General features: G+C 34.7%; 1 protein-coding gene and 1 long non-coding RNA gene across 4 annotated transcripts; one reads left to right on the top strand and one right to left on the bottom strand.

Moving 5' to 3' along the window:
* Window positions 1–2,718: 2,718 nt before the first annotated feature.
* On the top strand, window positions 2,719–5,128 carry LOC133031853 (enhancer of mRNA-decapping protein 4-like). 3 transcript variants are annotated; one of them, XR_009684916.1, is made up of 3 exons: window positions 2,719–3,138; window positions 3,294–3,489; window positions 4,262–5,128. XR_009684916.1 is itself a non-coding variant. In XM_061105592.1 (3 exons), the coding sequence occupies exons 2-3, from the start codon at window positions 3,307–3,309 to the stop codon at window positions 4,660–4,662; spliced, it is 552 nt and encodes a 183-aa protein (XP_060961575.1). In that variant the 5' UTR covers window positions 2,741–3,138; window positions 3,279–3,306; the 3' UTR covers window positions 4,663–5,128. The 3 variants fall into 3 exon arrangements, 2 of the variants coding, with proteins under 2 accessions (XP_060961575.1, XP_060961574.1); XM_061105592.1 differs by having other exon boundaries at window positions 2,741–3,138; window positions 3,279–3,489; window positions 4,294–5,128; XM_061105591.1 differs by having other exon boundaries at window positions 2,742–3,138; window positions 4,294–5,128.
* A 213-nt stretch (window positions 5,129–5,341) lies between these two features.
* Window positions 5,342–8,276, bottom strand: LOC133031854 (uncharacterized). The gene is made up of 5 exons (XR_009684917.1): window positions 7,875–8,276; window positions 7,471–7,730; window positions 6,499–6,598; window positions 6,282–6,383; window positions 5,342–5,692 (listed from the first exon to the last, which is right to left on the bottom strand). It is a non-coding gene; the product is annotated as an uncharacterized LOC133031854 (long non-coding RNA).
* Window positions 8,277–15,591: the final 7,315 nt, after the last annotated feature.

Here is a 15,591-nt window from a genome sequence, read left to right as displayed (position 1 = left end):
CGTTGTATTCTTTCCTTGAATACTAATACTATCTAGTATTTTTACCTCATCCTCAGTTTCGAGTCCGAAGCTAATAATAGAGAAATTGAGAAAACCTTTAGATTATTATATTACAAGCACTACTACAGTTACTGCAGGAATTGTAATGATACAGGAATTTGAGAAAGACTCTTTTGAATAGTTGAATAGTACAAATTCTACATGTACACGCAACAAGAAAAAAGAAATTCTCTAACACTTCGTTTCGATCCTGATTGGGAAATTTCGTTGATGTGTCAGAAGAAGGATAGCTATACTGATTCGGTATACTCTAAAGAAACCCTTGGTACACTATTGACGATCTCACAAAGATCTGATTTCAGTGAATTTCTGTTTACTGATTTCATCTTTTACGGAGTCGACCCCCTTTGACTGTACAAGAATATGCGGAGCTTAAGATGTCTGGAAGCACAGGAGAACGTTCTTTTGCTGATATTATTACCAGTATTCGATACTGGGTCATTCATAGCATTACTATACCTTCCCTATTCATTGCGGGTTGGTTATTCGTCAGCACGGGTTTAGCTTACGATGTATTTGGAAGTCCCCGTCCAAACGAGTATTTTACAGAGAGCCGACAAGGAGTTCCATTAATAACAGGCCGCTTTGATTCTTTGGAACAACTCGATGAATTTAGTAGATCTTTTTAGGAGGCACAAATGACTATAGATAGAACCTATCCAATTTTTACTGTGCGATGGCTAGCTGTTCACGGACTAGCTGTACCTACCGTTTATTTTTTGGGGTCAATATCAGCAATGCAGTTCATCCAACGATAAACCTAATCCGAATCATAGAGCTACGACACAATCAAACCTGAACGAAGAAAATGTTGAATTGAATCGTACCAGTCTCTACTGGGGGTTATTACTCATTTTTGTACTTGCTGTTTTATTTTCCAATTATTTCTTCAATTTAAAAAAGAAGAATAGGAAATAATAGTAGGAATTCTCTTATCCCATTCGGAAGGATATCATCTCATAATTATCTATGGCTGTTTATGTCTCTAGCACGACCACCTGATGAAATGTGGAGGAAAGTAGGACAAATGGTTGATACTACTGGAAGGATTCCTCTTTGGATAATAGGTACTGTAGCTGGTATTCTTGTGATCGGTTTACTCGGTATTTTCTTTTATGGTTCATATTCTGGATTAGGTTCATCCCTTTAGTAATTGGGTAAACTGAGTTGTAGACAGGACATGAAAGCGTAAGAACTCAACGGAATCCCCCTCGAAGAAGTAATTCCTCCCTAGATCCTATATCTATCTATATGAAGAAGAAATCATGTAACGAAGGGGATTCTTATTTGTACAAATGGTACTTAGAACTTGGAACGAGCATGAAGAAATTAACGATACTTCTTTATCTTTTGAGTTGTTCTTCCGGATTCTACTACGCTACGCAAAGGTTACGAAGTCACTTAGCTCGACGTTAAGAGAGTCAAGGGGGGAACGCCATACCTACATAGAAGAACCGCTGTTCGCTGACTTTCTAAGGTCTAACCTTTCGCTCCCCTACTGAAAAGGGGCAAGGCCGCTTCGCACCACTGATAGACTACTTAAGATTCAATTCAAAAGGCCCTACTTAGTTTCGCAAGCTTTTGTCATTGTCAGTCAACTAGAGTTTAGAGAGCTGTAAGAAATTAAGAGAGAGATTTTTACGTGGTTGGGGCGTTAATGAGCCTTAGTCCACGAGTCTGTATATTTATGATTGTATTTAATACAGAGAATGTTCTTGGTGAGTATTTACTCTTCTTGCACTTATGGAACCCAGAATTCTCGAACCCCATTAATGAGCTTTGAGGGGGTATTTATAGTATTTTTGTGGGGTGATCCCCAGAATTATAATACATGTATTTCTGTAACTATCAATAAAGTGTATTCCCAATGAATATACCATGGGTAATGCATGGTCAAATCTCTAGGTGTTGTAGGGATTTTATGAGGCCTGTCCTTATTCCCTTTTGACCGATGTGATTCTTCACAGAGTAGCCGTCATTAGACTTTAGTGGTCATAGTCTTGTAAGTGCAGATCGGGGGTTGTGTCGTCAGACTTTATTGCGTGTGGCAGTTCCAACACGCCTCCTCCCATGCGGCATTAAATGCGAGATGACTGCTCAGAGGAAGCCTGACACCTCCCGGAGATGCTTTGATGCCATCTTGATCTCCGGGAGCATATAAAACTTTGCATGCCTTCTCCGGGAGGCATATCCAAGATAATGTCTTTCTTTACAAAGACTTAGCTATTAATTTAAGTGCTAAAACCTTTGTGTCCACGTGTCCTTGTCTGGTTGGTCCACGTACATTGGGCAAAATCAGGGGCAACAATAGGTAAACTTTATTAATACGGGACTTAAAAAATGTATAACTAATTACAATTTAGAGGTTATTCTTATTTATAAATGATCCAAATTAGGACTTAATTTTTTTATAATAAATTAGAGGTTATTCTTGAATAGAATATTCTTAAATAGAGATTCTACTGTATATATATATGGATGATTTCTAAATAGGTAATACCCATTAATGGGTACTCAAAAAACTAATGAGGTGGCAATTTGGTGACCTACTATAACAGGTTACCAACAATTTTTTATTTAAAATTTTATTTATTTTTTTAATTATAAAGAATAATGATTCTTTTTTTTTTTTTTTGTTAAACCTAAAAGTTTCATTAATCCAAGGGTGGTCATTACAAATGACATTGTTGGGGATCACTTCCAAAGGGATCAAACCCGTTTTACAAATGACGAAATTGCAGCCTTACAATTCTATCGATTTCCCAAAAAGAGGCCTCTTTTTTCAGAGCAGCAATGGCATTGGCAGAATCACCCTCAATGATCACATACGGGTGTCTGTAGTGCTTAGCCATCGTGACTACAAGTAAGGGTGCAGAAGCTTCAGCTGTAAGAGGAGATAAGCAGCCTACCAGCTTGGTGTGAACCCATCTGGTATTACCCTGGTCGTCGCGCGTAATGGCCACAAGCAACGTGGACAGCGGCACACAGATTCCGGCCGTTTCGTCCCGAAAACTCCACAGAAAGAAGAGGGTTCTTAAGAATAAAGCTTGCCATTAGCTTCGACGAGAAGGATCTCAGGTACAACTCGCACAATCCCTTTTTTCTATAACCATGAAAAAGCGTTAACTCTATTATAGCGTATTTGATGAAACTGGAACCCTACTTTTATGAATTGGGTATCTCCATGTGTGGGTGTTTGAGGATTTTTATTTTAATAGGTGTTTTGTTTATAGGGAAAGCTTAAAAATGTCATCTTTCAAACCAATCCTCGATTTTCATTATCCATTTATTTACTTGAAAGATGATGTCAGAGTTCAATTCTTCAAACACATTGCTGATCTTTCTGGAAAAACCAATTTGACTCTTCTTGTCCTTGGTTTCACTGTTATAAGTGGAGGGAAACATGCTGGGAACAGTTTAGCAATTCAGGTATGCTATTTTCAGCCTTAAAACTTTGTGTGTTCTCTACAAAACTTGTGATTTTTATTTTCAACTTTTATAAATTCAAAGATTGTGAATGCTTTGCTGCCTCTGAATTATAGCCTTTGTGTGCTGCTTTACTTTATTTCTAGCTGGAAAAAAAAACTCAAATTTTCTTCATTTCAACATTGTTTGAGAATCCTCAATAGGTGACTTTAGGCCAAGAAATTTACATGATTAGTACTTTTTTAGATGAGACATTATTCAACTGTGATTGGTTGCATTTCCTACACAATTTTTTGTATTAATATGATAATTTTGTTACTGACAAAAAAAGATATAAAAATGTAGATAAGGAGATACCACTATTATTCACTTAATCATTGACTGTATTCTTATTACATATATAAAAAGAACATATTACAAAATTTTGTATGTGAGAAAGAGAATACAAAACTTAGTAGACAATTAGTTGCCTGTGTGATAAACTATTTACTTACTTGGCTCAATTTTTCATTTTTCATGGTTGATTTCTGCATTTATTAATGTTTCAAACAAAGTCTTGATTGTTCCGCAAGAATAGTTGTCTGATTTTAGTTGCAAGCAAGGTATGCACAAGGTAGAGCTGAATAATTATGTTTATTGTTCACTCCCATGAGGTTTCAGGTTCAATATCTTGTGGGGAGCACCTATTATTTTTTTAGTGTTTTATGTTTTGCAAAGATTTTGTTTGGTTATAGTGCTTGTATGTTTGGTACAATTCTATGTTGTTTCATTACAGTGCCAGTATATCATGTTGATGCTGCATTTCAGAAAGGGTTTGTTAAACATACAAGTGCTACTCAGCAGCAATTTGAGTCCACACATTCTCCACTGGCTGCTGCTCTGAGGGATGCAATTAATTCAGCGTCAACGATCACTCGAACCTTAAGTGGAGAATTAGCTGATGGCCAACGTAAACTGATGGCGTTTGCAGCTGCAGGTGCTAGCTCAAAAGGACCAAATTCCTTGACAACACAGTTGAGCAATGGTCCGCTTTCTAGTGTACATGAAATGGCGGAATCACCTGTTGATCCTATTAAGGAATTATCAAGGCTGATCGCTGAGCGCAAATTTGAGGAAGCATTTACAGGAGCCCTCCACAGAAGTGATGTTTCCATAGTTTCTTGGTTGTGTTCTTAGGTTGATTTACCAGGAATCATGTCACTGGTGCCACTGCCATTAAGCCAAGGAGTTGTACTGGCTCTTCTCCAACAATTGGCATGCCACATAAACAATGACATGTCGAGAAAGTTGGCATGGATGACAGATGTGGCTGTGGCCATAAATCCAACGGATCCTTTGATTGCATTGCATGTCCGGCCAATCTTTGAACAAGTTTACCAAACACTTGAATATCATCGCAATCAATCTACCACTTCAGCTTCAGATATCAACAGCATTCGCCTTCTTATGCACGTAATCAACTCTGTGTTAATGAGCTGTAAATGACTGTTTAGACTCGTCTAGTATTTGTTAGCACAACTTTGTTGTATAGCAAGAAATCTAGGAACCTCGCTTAGGACATCTTTGTACTTTTATGATTTGTGTTGTATAAAAATAGTTTGTACTTTTTCCTCTTATAATGATTTTTGTACTATTGGTTGTTCGTAGGTACCTTTGGTTGCCAACCCAACTTTGTGGTTAATGGGGTCTTTAAATTTGTCTCTAAGGGCTTATGAGACATTTTAAATTACAATTGAAATCAGATGATACAAAAGACTAATGTCGTTATACTATCAGTAAAATGCTTAGGGGACCAAAACTTTTTCTTGACCTCACATTTTCTGAAAACCAGTTTCACTAAGATTGAAACAAGCACTATTCATTTGAAAGAAAATGTTGGGAGTTTATCTTTAAGAATCATATCATGTATTCACGTGACCAAACTATGAATATGGAAACAATACGTCAAGAACTGTTCATACTTTTTACAAATGTATCTTTTTGGAATTTTATTTATGTTTTAAGGCACATATTTTTTTTTTTGCTTTTATGAATACTGGTTTTGGACTTTATTTTTTTGAAGGGACAACAATCTATGACAATGGTGATCTTCAAGTTTCAGTGACAACAAGCGAAATCACTCGTGAGGACGACGATATTGTTCCCCGTGAAATGATAGAAAGACCATTAGTGCAGCCAATTGCAACTAATCAAAAGCTGAAGGTGCCTGTACAAACTGAATATTAGTCAACTTAAAATAATGTACAAACTGAATATTAGAAAAATCTTTACAAATTAAAATGACATTTCTAACAACAGATGATCCTAAATAGAAATCATTACAACACTTAGCTTTCAAAGCATTAACTGAAAGATGTGTAATCTTTAATTTATATGCTTCTAATTCAAATAAATGTAGGAGCTAATTTCATTCTTAAGACATATCATACTTCTGTAAGTACATACTGATATAGATTCAATCCTATACTCTGAGTGAGTAATGAAATTTTGTGATAATTATTTTTTTGATGTTTACTGTTACTTTTCAAAAGAAGTCGCTCTAATCCTGCTGCTCTTGCTATTCTAAATGCTTAACCAACTACTTTAGATAAACACATTATAAACATTATGTTCATAACTACACAAAAAATCATAATCATAATCATAAAATAAGTTTGAGAATTTATATTCAATGTTGGAATGGAAACGACAGGAAGTGATATAAGTGCCCTCAAAGCGTGTACAGATGGGTCTTAGATTGAAAAAAGTTGAATAAAGTACATTGTGGAGAAAACACCAATAGTTCAACATCTTACCCCATAAGCATTAGCCATGATGGCTCTAATAAGAGGTGTAAGGTAGCAAGTTCCTCCCAAAGTGGTACCATTTCTTGCTGCCGAGACATTTCTTTCGTGCAGCTTTTTCATAAGATAAGTAACAAGATTAGTCCAAATCACATAGTAAGCCAAACGTTCACAGCACTTAGCACAAATATAGAGTAAAAAGCCTTATTAGTTAGAGCAATATAATTACCTAGATTGAAGGAACAAGCTTTTCAAGTTCCAATATTTTGCTTCAACACACCGTTTCTTTTAAGTCAACTGAGTCATTATTGTAGACCACTTTCTTCAATCTGAAATGAAATACTAAAAAAATTATGTCTAATGACTCTTATCCAACAATCTATATCAGAAAAACAGCATTGTGGCTAATACAGAAACAAATCTCATAAAACCAAAAGAAGTGATTCTTCTCTTACTCCCTCTATAAAACAAACAATACTAATTAGTGGGTGATATAGAAATCAGTAATCAAAAACTAAAGGAAACTTTCACCTTCTTAGTTTCCATCTAAAGAAAGCAAAAACCAAAGAGAAAAAAAATGATACTTTGGCAAAGATATATAGTAGAGGAATGTTGATCATAAATATTCTACTTACATCCAATCCAATCTTAAAACAGGATAAAGAACAACCATGGAAGTTATTCCCCAACAAACACAAATACATAATAGCAATAATTAAGAGAAAATTAAAAATTCATCCAATAATTTACAAATTTAGTGGCATCATAACCTATATTGGATAATTTTGCAACAAATTAAAAAATCCAGATTCTAAATTTCCAAATCTGAAGAAAGTTGACATGGGTCGCTGTGAAACAAGTCCATCCTAAAGAAATATCATATCAAAATCAATATCAGTATGAATGGAAGAAGCAGATAAATGAAGTGTGAACCTGAACAATCCATATTCAAAGTTTTTATTATTCAAAGGATAAAAGGCAATGAAAGACTATTACTACAATAGAAATAATTTACAGAAAATTGAAAATTATGAAGAAAATACATATATTATCACCTCAACAATCATGAACACCATCACAATCCTCATATAGTAAAGCATTTTCAATTAAATGAAAAAAAACTGAAACTCAAATGAAAATCTAATCACTGAAGTTAAGAAAAAAAATGGCAAACATTCATAAAAAAGAAAATGGCATATACCTCTAATAATTTTGCCAGTGGCAAAGGCAAAGGGAATCACCAATATACATAATACTTATATGTTGGTGAAATCCTTTTAGTTTCAAGGATCGAAGTCGTACAGACCAGTGTTGGTGAGATTTGGGATTTTGAGTCTGAAAGGGACCATCATCGTTGAAATATTTTGGGGTTTCAAGGATTAAAGCCGTAAAAGCCATTGGTGGTCGATCGCAGTCGCGAGGAGCGGCGGACGTGGAGGCGAGTGAAAGAATTCATTAACCCTGATTCAAAATCACCAAATTTTCTATAGAATCATTATTATAAAATAAAAAATGTTCAGATGTAACCATAGAAACAATAATTGATTCAATCAAATAGAAAAAATAGAGCTTCTAATACTATTGAACTAAAGAGACATTACATACAATTGAATGACGGAAGAGGGTCGTGGTGGTGGTCGGTGATGATGGAGCTACCAAAATGCCCAGTTTGCTTACAAAACTACGACAGTGACGCAATCCTCGGGTACTCAATTTGTCTCCTTAAACTTCCCCAACGGTTCCCTCAAACCATTCGATGCCCTGCTTGTACACTACTCGTTTGGTTCCCCCCTCAATGCCCTTCAGTTCTCCTTTGATCTGATGAGTTTTACTCTGAGTGGAAGGACTGGAAGCCGTTTTGGTGGATGAAGGAGAAAAAGGAGGTAGGTGGGAAAATTGATAATATTGATTCTTCCGAAATACAATTACCACATTAATAATAATTTGATTTTACTTCTCTGTTCTTCCTCCATTACGCTTTAGTGGATTTGTGAGTATTAGGGATTTGATTTTTTTAATTATAATATATTCACTTGAGAATGAGAAAGGAAAAAAAATGGGTTTGAAAAATAAGATGACCGCCATGTCATCAGGTCACAGGTCAAAACAAAACATATTAATTTTAAAAAAATTATTAATAACCTTAAATATCATCCATTTGATTAAATCTAATGGTCCTTAATTAAATACCCATTCATGGGTAATACCCATTAAAAACACACCCATATATATATATATTGATTTGTTCATAAAAATTAAATAATTCACATTATCAAAAATAAAATTTAAATATTTATTGTGTTTCTTATAGGAGTGGTAAATTATTTGTACTTTATTTTTAAGAACGTAAACTATTGAGAATTTTTTTTAAAAATTTACATCCTAAATAATTATAACATACACTATTACAACAAAAAAAATAAATAAATTAAAAAATTCTCTTCAACGTGTAAACACGTGTCAATCTACTAAAACCCCCTTTAAAGAGTGTACTATAAATTTTTCGTATGAGTTTTATTTGAACTACAAAAAAATTATAAAAAGTACTTGATTAATGCTCAAATTTATTTACTTTAAAAGCTATAATTTTTTCTTTTTTTTTAGGAGAAAATCTCAGTCACCAAACACTAAAAACAATAAGCACTCAACAAATATAAGAATGCAGATTTATTCAAGGATAACATCCGCTATCAACATGTTCTGAATACAATTGGGATTCTCTAGCCACTAAATAATACCACTACTTATTGATTTAAAAGCTATAATTGTATATATAAATTAATTTTATTAAAATATTTTCATAATTTTAATTGTAAAATTATTTTAGATAAAAATGTTTAATTTGCTTTAATTTTGTGTCAATTTAGATTTGAAGCAAAAATAATCAATCAATATAGTAGAACACTTATTTAAGAATATACTTGGACCAATAAAATTATATTCTAATTGAAAGTTTATAACTAAATAGAAGTATACTAGAAAAAATAAAATCAAAACACATATAGTTTATATTTTGGATAGAAGTCCATGTGTCAGTAGTAAGAGAAATCCTTACTTTTTTCAAAACACCTCTAATTACTTCTTTTTCATCCAAGTACAGTTGATAAATGTCTCTAGCAATTGTCATACGGGATATAGTTTCAAGTCTCGGTTCTAACTGACGAATCAATTGCCTAAACCCTTCACTCTCCACATGCCTAAAAGGCAACTCCTCCAACAAAATGTATTTTGCAATAGACTGCCTACACTTTTGTTTATCAAATTGCACTGCAATCAAGTTCGCAGTAACACCACCCTCTCCCTCTTTCTTAGGTTCGAAACACAAGGTCTTTTGTTTATTCACCCTATTAGGATTCTTTGGACACCGATTCAAGTGATTCCATAAAGTACTAGTTCCGCAATTTTTAGGGTGAGCAGCATAATCCTTCCCATAAAAATTACATGCTGCCCTAGGATCCTCAAGATTACCACCCACAATTCTAGTAAAAAACTGCCAAATATCTGACTTCTTCTTAGGCTTCTTATTTTTATCATTCCCCATTTCCTCTTTATCATTTTCTATTTCCTCTTCCACTTCAATATTAAGCATATTGTTAATTCCATTTTTGGCATATTTAATTGACAAAAATATTTTATTATTTAATGTATATTTCGGCTGGCATATATTGATATGGTTTCCATATTTGTGTAAATCAAACTTGAAAGGAAAGTTGTCTAGCTTTCCTATTTTTGAAAAAAAGGTAAAAATGGTAAGTTTGGTTACCCATTTCGTTTTTATCTAACCAGCTGTGTAATCTGATCTTGTGTTAAGTTTCCCATTTTCTTAGATCAGGTTTCTTGAAGAGAAAACCGGAGCTAGACTTTCCTTTTCTATAAAAGGAAAGTTGTAGTTACTGCCCACGATTCTGTATGTACAGAAACGGAAATTCTTGGACTGATTGAAGAATTATTTTAGGGAAGTTTCTAGTGGGTTGAGGTCTTGTTCAGACCGAATGTAAGCTGTCTATGAGATGTATATTCATTATAAATACATCTTATAGTAGCTAGGTTTTGTATCTCTTTCACACACTTAGAATTATATTCATATCTTAAGGAAAGAGTGTCTTTGTTATGTTAACTCTTTTATTCACTTTCATATCATAAGAAAAGAGTGTCTTTGTTTTGTAGAGAAGAGTTGTTCTACTCTTACTCTGTTTATGTGTTGTTTGTATTGTCTTGAGTATGTATTCAAGTCTACAACGAAGAAGAACATCAGTGCACCTTCGGGAGAAGGGTATTTACAAGCTTTCGGGAGATTGCTTTTGAAGTCTTGCATCGGGAGGATACAAGCACACAACCTTCGGGAGATGGTTGTATAGGCTTTCGGGAGATAGCCTTTAAGCCTTGAATCGGGAGGATTCAAGCACTCTTCAAGGTGATCGAAGGGAGTTCGAGCACTTGGAGTTTTATCAAGATTCGGCTAGTAGGTGGAATACATCAAGCTTGCGGCATACAATAAGAGGGAGTCTATTTATGCATAAGTCAATTACTTTGTATTTTTGATACCGATCTAATGAATCTTATCTCTGGGCGTGGCCCCGTGGACTAGTAACAATCTGAAAGGATTGTTGAAACCACGTACAAAAATCTTGTGTGTTTTTACTTTTATGCAATCGTTTGTTTTTCTCGGGTTTCTCCGGAGTTACGAGTTGCATTCGTAACTACGTAAAATCGTTTTCCACTCGCTTTATTATTCCGCATTTAATTAATCATTTAATTAAATAATCAAACTCGGGAATATTAAAATACGGAATTTCAATTGGTATCAGAGCAAGTCACTAAATTCTTAGTGAGATCTTGAGGTTATTCCGTTTAACTTGTTTTGTGTGAGATGTCTTTGTTTGCAGAAGGAAGTTCCATCTCTAGACCTCCTCTATTGAATGAGTCGAATTATCCTTATTGGAAGGTCAGGATGAGAGCTTTCATCAAATCGCAAGATGAGAAAGCATGGAGAGCTATTCTTACAGGTTGGTCTCAACCTACTGAAAATGATGAAAAAGGTAATACTCAGGTAAAATCCGAACTCGGTTGGACCACCGAAGATGAAAAACTCGTCTCGGTTATAATAATAAGGCTTTACATGCTATTTTTAATAGTGTTGGTGAAGGTTTTATTAAATTAATCTCATCTTGTGAATCTGCAAAAGAAGCATGGGAAATCCTTCAAATTCAATTTGAAGGTACCGCTGATGTAAAGAGATCACGATTTACCATGCTTCAAACTAGATTTGATGAATTGAGAATGTCGTATACCGAAACTTTAAATGATTTCTATGAAAGATTATCTCGATATTTCTAATGAGTTTTTTGCCTTGGGAGAAAAACTAGATGAATCGTCTTGGTTCGAAAAATTGTTCGAGTTCTTCCCGACAGTTTGATACAAAATTGCTTGCAATGGAAGAGGCAAAAGATTTTGGCAAAATGAAGGTTGAGGAACTCATGGGATCTTTAAGAACCTTTGAGTTGAATCAACAAATCAAGAAAAAGAGTAAGCAAAATCTCTCGAATGAGAAAAGCAAAGGTATTGCCTTTAATGCTTCTGAAAATATTGTTTCTGATGATGAAAATAATGATGAAATGGTTCTATTGGCAAAAAATTTCCAAAAATTCATGAAATCTGGTGGAAATAAAAAGTTCTTTTCAAGGAACCCAAAAGGTAACATTTCTGGTAACATTCCCTCTAAACCTTTTCCATCTAACAATAAAAAGGGTATTAAATGCAGAGAATGTGAAGGTTTTGGTCACACTCAATCCGAATGTGCTAATACCTTAAAGAAAAATAAAAAGGGATTGAATGTTACTTGGAGTGATGATTCTGAGAGTAGTGAGGATGAAAAAGAAAAAGTTGTCCTAACAAGTGTTTTGTCAAGAAATTTGCGGGGAAAAAGGAAAAAGCATTTGCTTGAACAATATCCCGATCAATGACAACAAGGAAGAATCCAGTATCCGAATCGGATGAGTCGTAAATTGATGAGGATTCCATGATTGAATCCTACAAGGTAATGTTTGGTAAGTGGTTGGAAACTAGTGCTGAAAATCGCTCCCTGGTTAAAGATAATAAAATTTTGTGTAACAACATTAATGAGTTGGAAGATAAACTCAAATGTTGTGAATCTGAATTGTCTTTAAAAGAATCAAAAATTATTTCTTTAACCAAGGAAATTGATAACATTAAAAAGAATGTTAAAATGTTAAATCCAGGTTCCACCATCTTTGAAAAAATTCAAAAATCTGGCCAAACCAATCATGCTGGGTCAAGGGTTATGTTCCAAATCAACCCGTGTCTAATACCACTAATAGTTTTGTTTCGGAAGAACTTTTTCTACCTCGCAGTTTTTCGTCTCGACAAAGAAAGCACTCGTTGCTACGTAAAAGAAGCAAGACGGTAAGTTTGACAATTTCAAAGGGAAAGGAAGACGTTTCATTCCTATTTGCCATTTTTGTGGAGTAAAAGGTCACATTCGACCTAAATGCATAACCATGCATAACATGTTTAAATCTAATTACATTGGAAATAAACATGTTTTACAAAAACAAAAATGGGTTGTCAAAAACAAATGCTTGGTAGGTTCTACTTGTTTTAAAACTGTTGCTTCTAACATGTGGTATTTTGATAGTGGTTGTTCCAAACACATGACAAGTGAAAAAGAATTTCTTGTGAACATAAGACCAATGCACTGTGGAGAAGTTACATTTGGTAACGGTCTTACTGGTAAAGTCATAGGAATGGGAACTCTCAAGTTCGAAGGGCTTCCTAAACTAAAGAATGTCATGTTGGTTGAAGGACTAAAAGCTAATCTACTTAGCATTAGTCAGATTTGTGATCGTGGTTATACTTGTGAGCTTTGATAGCAATCATTGCTATGTATATAATATTCTTGATGAAATTGTGTTACAAGGGCTGCGATCTAGTGATAATTGTTATACTCTCACTACGCATGCCACTTGTCATTCTGTCATTGAAAATGTTACTGACCTATGGCATGAAAAACTTGGGCACATTCACCTTAAAAATCTGAAAAAATTATCTGTTTCAGGGATTGTTCGAGGATTACCTAAATTAGGTAAAGAGTCATTGGGAAAATGTGGTCCATGCCAGTTAGGTAAGCAACTGAAAATTTCTCACAAGAGTGTCCCATATGTGAATACTTCTAGAGTTCTCGAACTCTTGCACATGGACTTAATGGGTCCAATCCAGGTAGAAAGCTTAAATGGTAAAAGGTATATTTTTGTTTGTGTTGATGATTTTTCTCGATTCTCATGGGTGGATTTTTTGAGAGAAAATTTTGATACTTTTGAAGCTTTCCAATCTCTGTGTTTGAAATTACGAGTTGAAAAAGATTGTAACATTGGCAAAATTGTTAGGATTAGGAGTGATCATGGTAAGGAATTTGAAAATACCGTATATGATGAATTTTGTAAAGCTAACGGTATTTCTCATGAATTTTCTGCTCCTAAAACTCCTCCACAAAATGGAGTGGTTGAAAGAAAGAATCGTACTCTAACAGAAATGGCTAGAGTAATGTTGAATAGCAAGAAGCTCACAAAGCGCCTTTGGGCCGAAGCCATTAACACTGCTTGCTATACCATCAACAGAGTATTCTTGCGTCCAGGTACTCACAAAACACCATATGAAATCTGGAAAGGTAAGAAACCAAATGTAAGTCACTTTCATGTGTTCGGATGTAAGTGTTATATTTTACGAGATCGTGATTACATTGGTAAATTTGATTCTAAAAGTGATGAAGGTGTTTTCTTAGGATATTCCACAAATAGTAGGGCATATCGTGTGTATAACATGAGAACCCAAACTATTATGGAATCTGCTAATGTTGTTGTTGATGATCTAAAAGATTTTTCTGAGTTTTCCACAGAAGAACAGATTGAAGATTTGCTTGAAAAACCTCGTCGAGGAAAAGGAACCTGACGAAGCTTCAGAAGCAGTCGTCGAGGTTACTGTGCAGGAATCTGTTGCTACAGAAAATCCAACAACAAAAGAATCTGAGTATCCTTTAAATTCAATCACTGATCCAATACAGAGGGAACCATCCTCCAGGGTTAAAAAGAATCATCCTTCAGATCTCATCCTTGGAAACTTGGATGAGAGCATGGTTACAAGAAGAAAATATGCCAATATAATTCAATTTTTATGTTTTATTTCTTCTTTAGAACCTAAATCTGTAAAAGAAGCTTTAATGGATGAAGATTGGTTTTTAGCTATGCGGGATGAGCTTCATCGCCTTGTTCGAAACAAAGTCTGGAAAATGATTCCAAGACCACCGTTTGTGAACATCATTGGAACCAAGTGGATCTTCAAAAATAAGAGTGATGAGTTTGGCACTATCATTCGAAACAAGGCAAGGTTGGTTGCCCAGGGATACACTCAAGTTGAGGGTGTTGACTTTGATGAAACATTTGCTCCAGTAGCTAGACTGGAATCGATCAAAGTTACTTCTTTCCATAGCTTGCATTCTTGGTATTAAATTGTATCAAATGGATGTCAAATCCGCTTTTTTGAATGGGCTGTTAAAAGAAGAAGTGTATGTGGAACAACCTAAAGGGTTTGAGGATCCACATTTTCCTGATCATGTTTATAAGTTAGACAAAGCATTGTATGGTCTAAAACAAGCACCACATGCTTGGTATGAGCGTCTAACTGAATTCTTGCTTTCTCATGATTACAAGAGAGGAAATGTTGATAAAACACTTTTCATTAAAAACATTAATTCTGATGTGATTGTTGCTCAAATATATGTTGATGATATTGTGTTTGGCTCTACCTCTAACTCTGAAGTGTGTTTTTGTTTCCCAAATGCAAAAGGAGTTCGAAATGAGTATGGTAGGTGAACTCACTTATTTTCTCGGTCTTCAAGTGAAGCAATTAGATGAGGGAACTTTTGTCACTCAAAGCAAGTATGCAAAGAATTTGGTGAAAAAGTTTGGCCTTGAGAAAGCCAAACATACCAACACTCCCATGAGCACAACTTTGAAATTAAGCAAAGATGATCAAGGAGTAAAGGTAGATCAAACTTTGTATCGAAGTATGATAGGAAGTTTGCTTTATCTTACTGCTAGTCGTCCTGACATTTGCTATAGTGTTGGTGTTTGTGCACGTTATCAGGCTAATCCCATGGAATCTCATCTTTCTGCTGTGAAAAGAATCATTCGCTATGTAAATAGCACTATTGATTTTGGGATTTGGTTTTCAAAAGACACTAATTCTAACCTTGTTTGCTTTAGTGATGCTGATTGGGCAGGTAATGCTGATGATAGAAAAAGTACTA

Source organism: Cannabis sativa, chromosome X, assembly GCF_029168945.1.
Source record: "Cannabis sativa cultivar Pink pepper isolate KNU-18-1 chromosome X, ASM2916894v1, whole genome shotgun sequence".
In the NCBI taxonomy this organism is placed as follows: domain Eukaryota; kingdom Viridiplantae; phylum Streptophyta; class Magnoliopsida; order Rosales; family Cannabaceae; genus Cannabis; species Cannabis sativa.
The sequence above is the reverse complement of the archived record's forward strand: the minus strand, read 5'-3'. Positions and strand labels throughout refer to the sequence as shown.

Coding starts and splice junctions, on each gene's coding strand:
- LOC133031853 (XM_061105592.1), top strand. CDS start 3,307: ATGTCATCTTTCAAACCAATCCTCGATTTTCATTATCCATTTATTTAC. Junction 3,490..4,293: donor GGAACAGTTTAGCAATTCAG/GTATGCTATTTT, acceptor GCTGCATTTCAG/AAAGGGTTTGTTAAACATAC.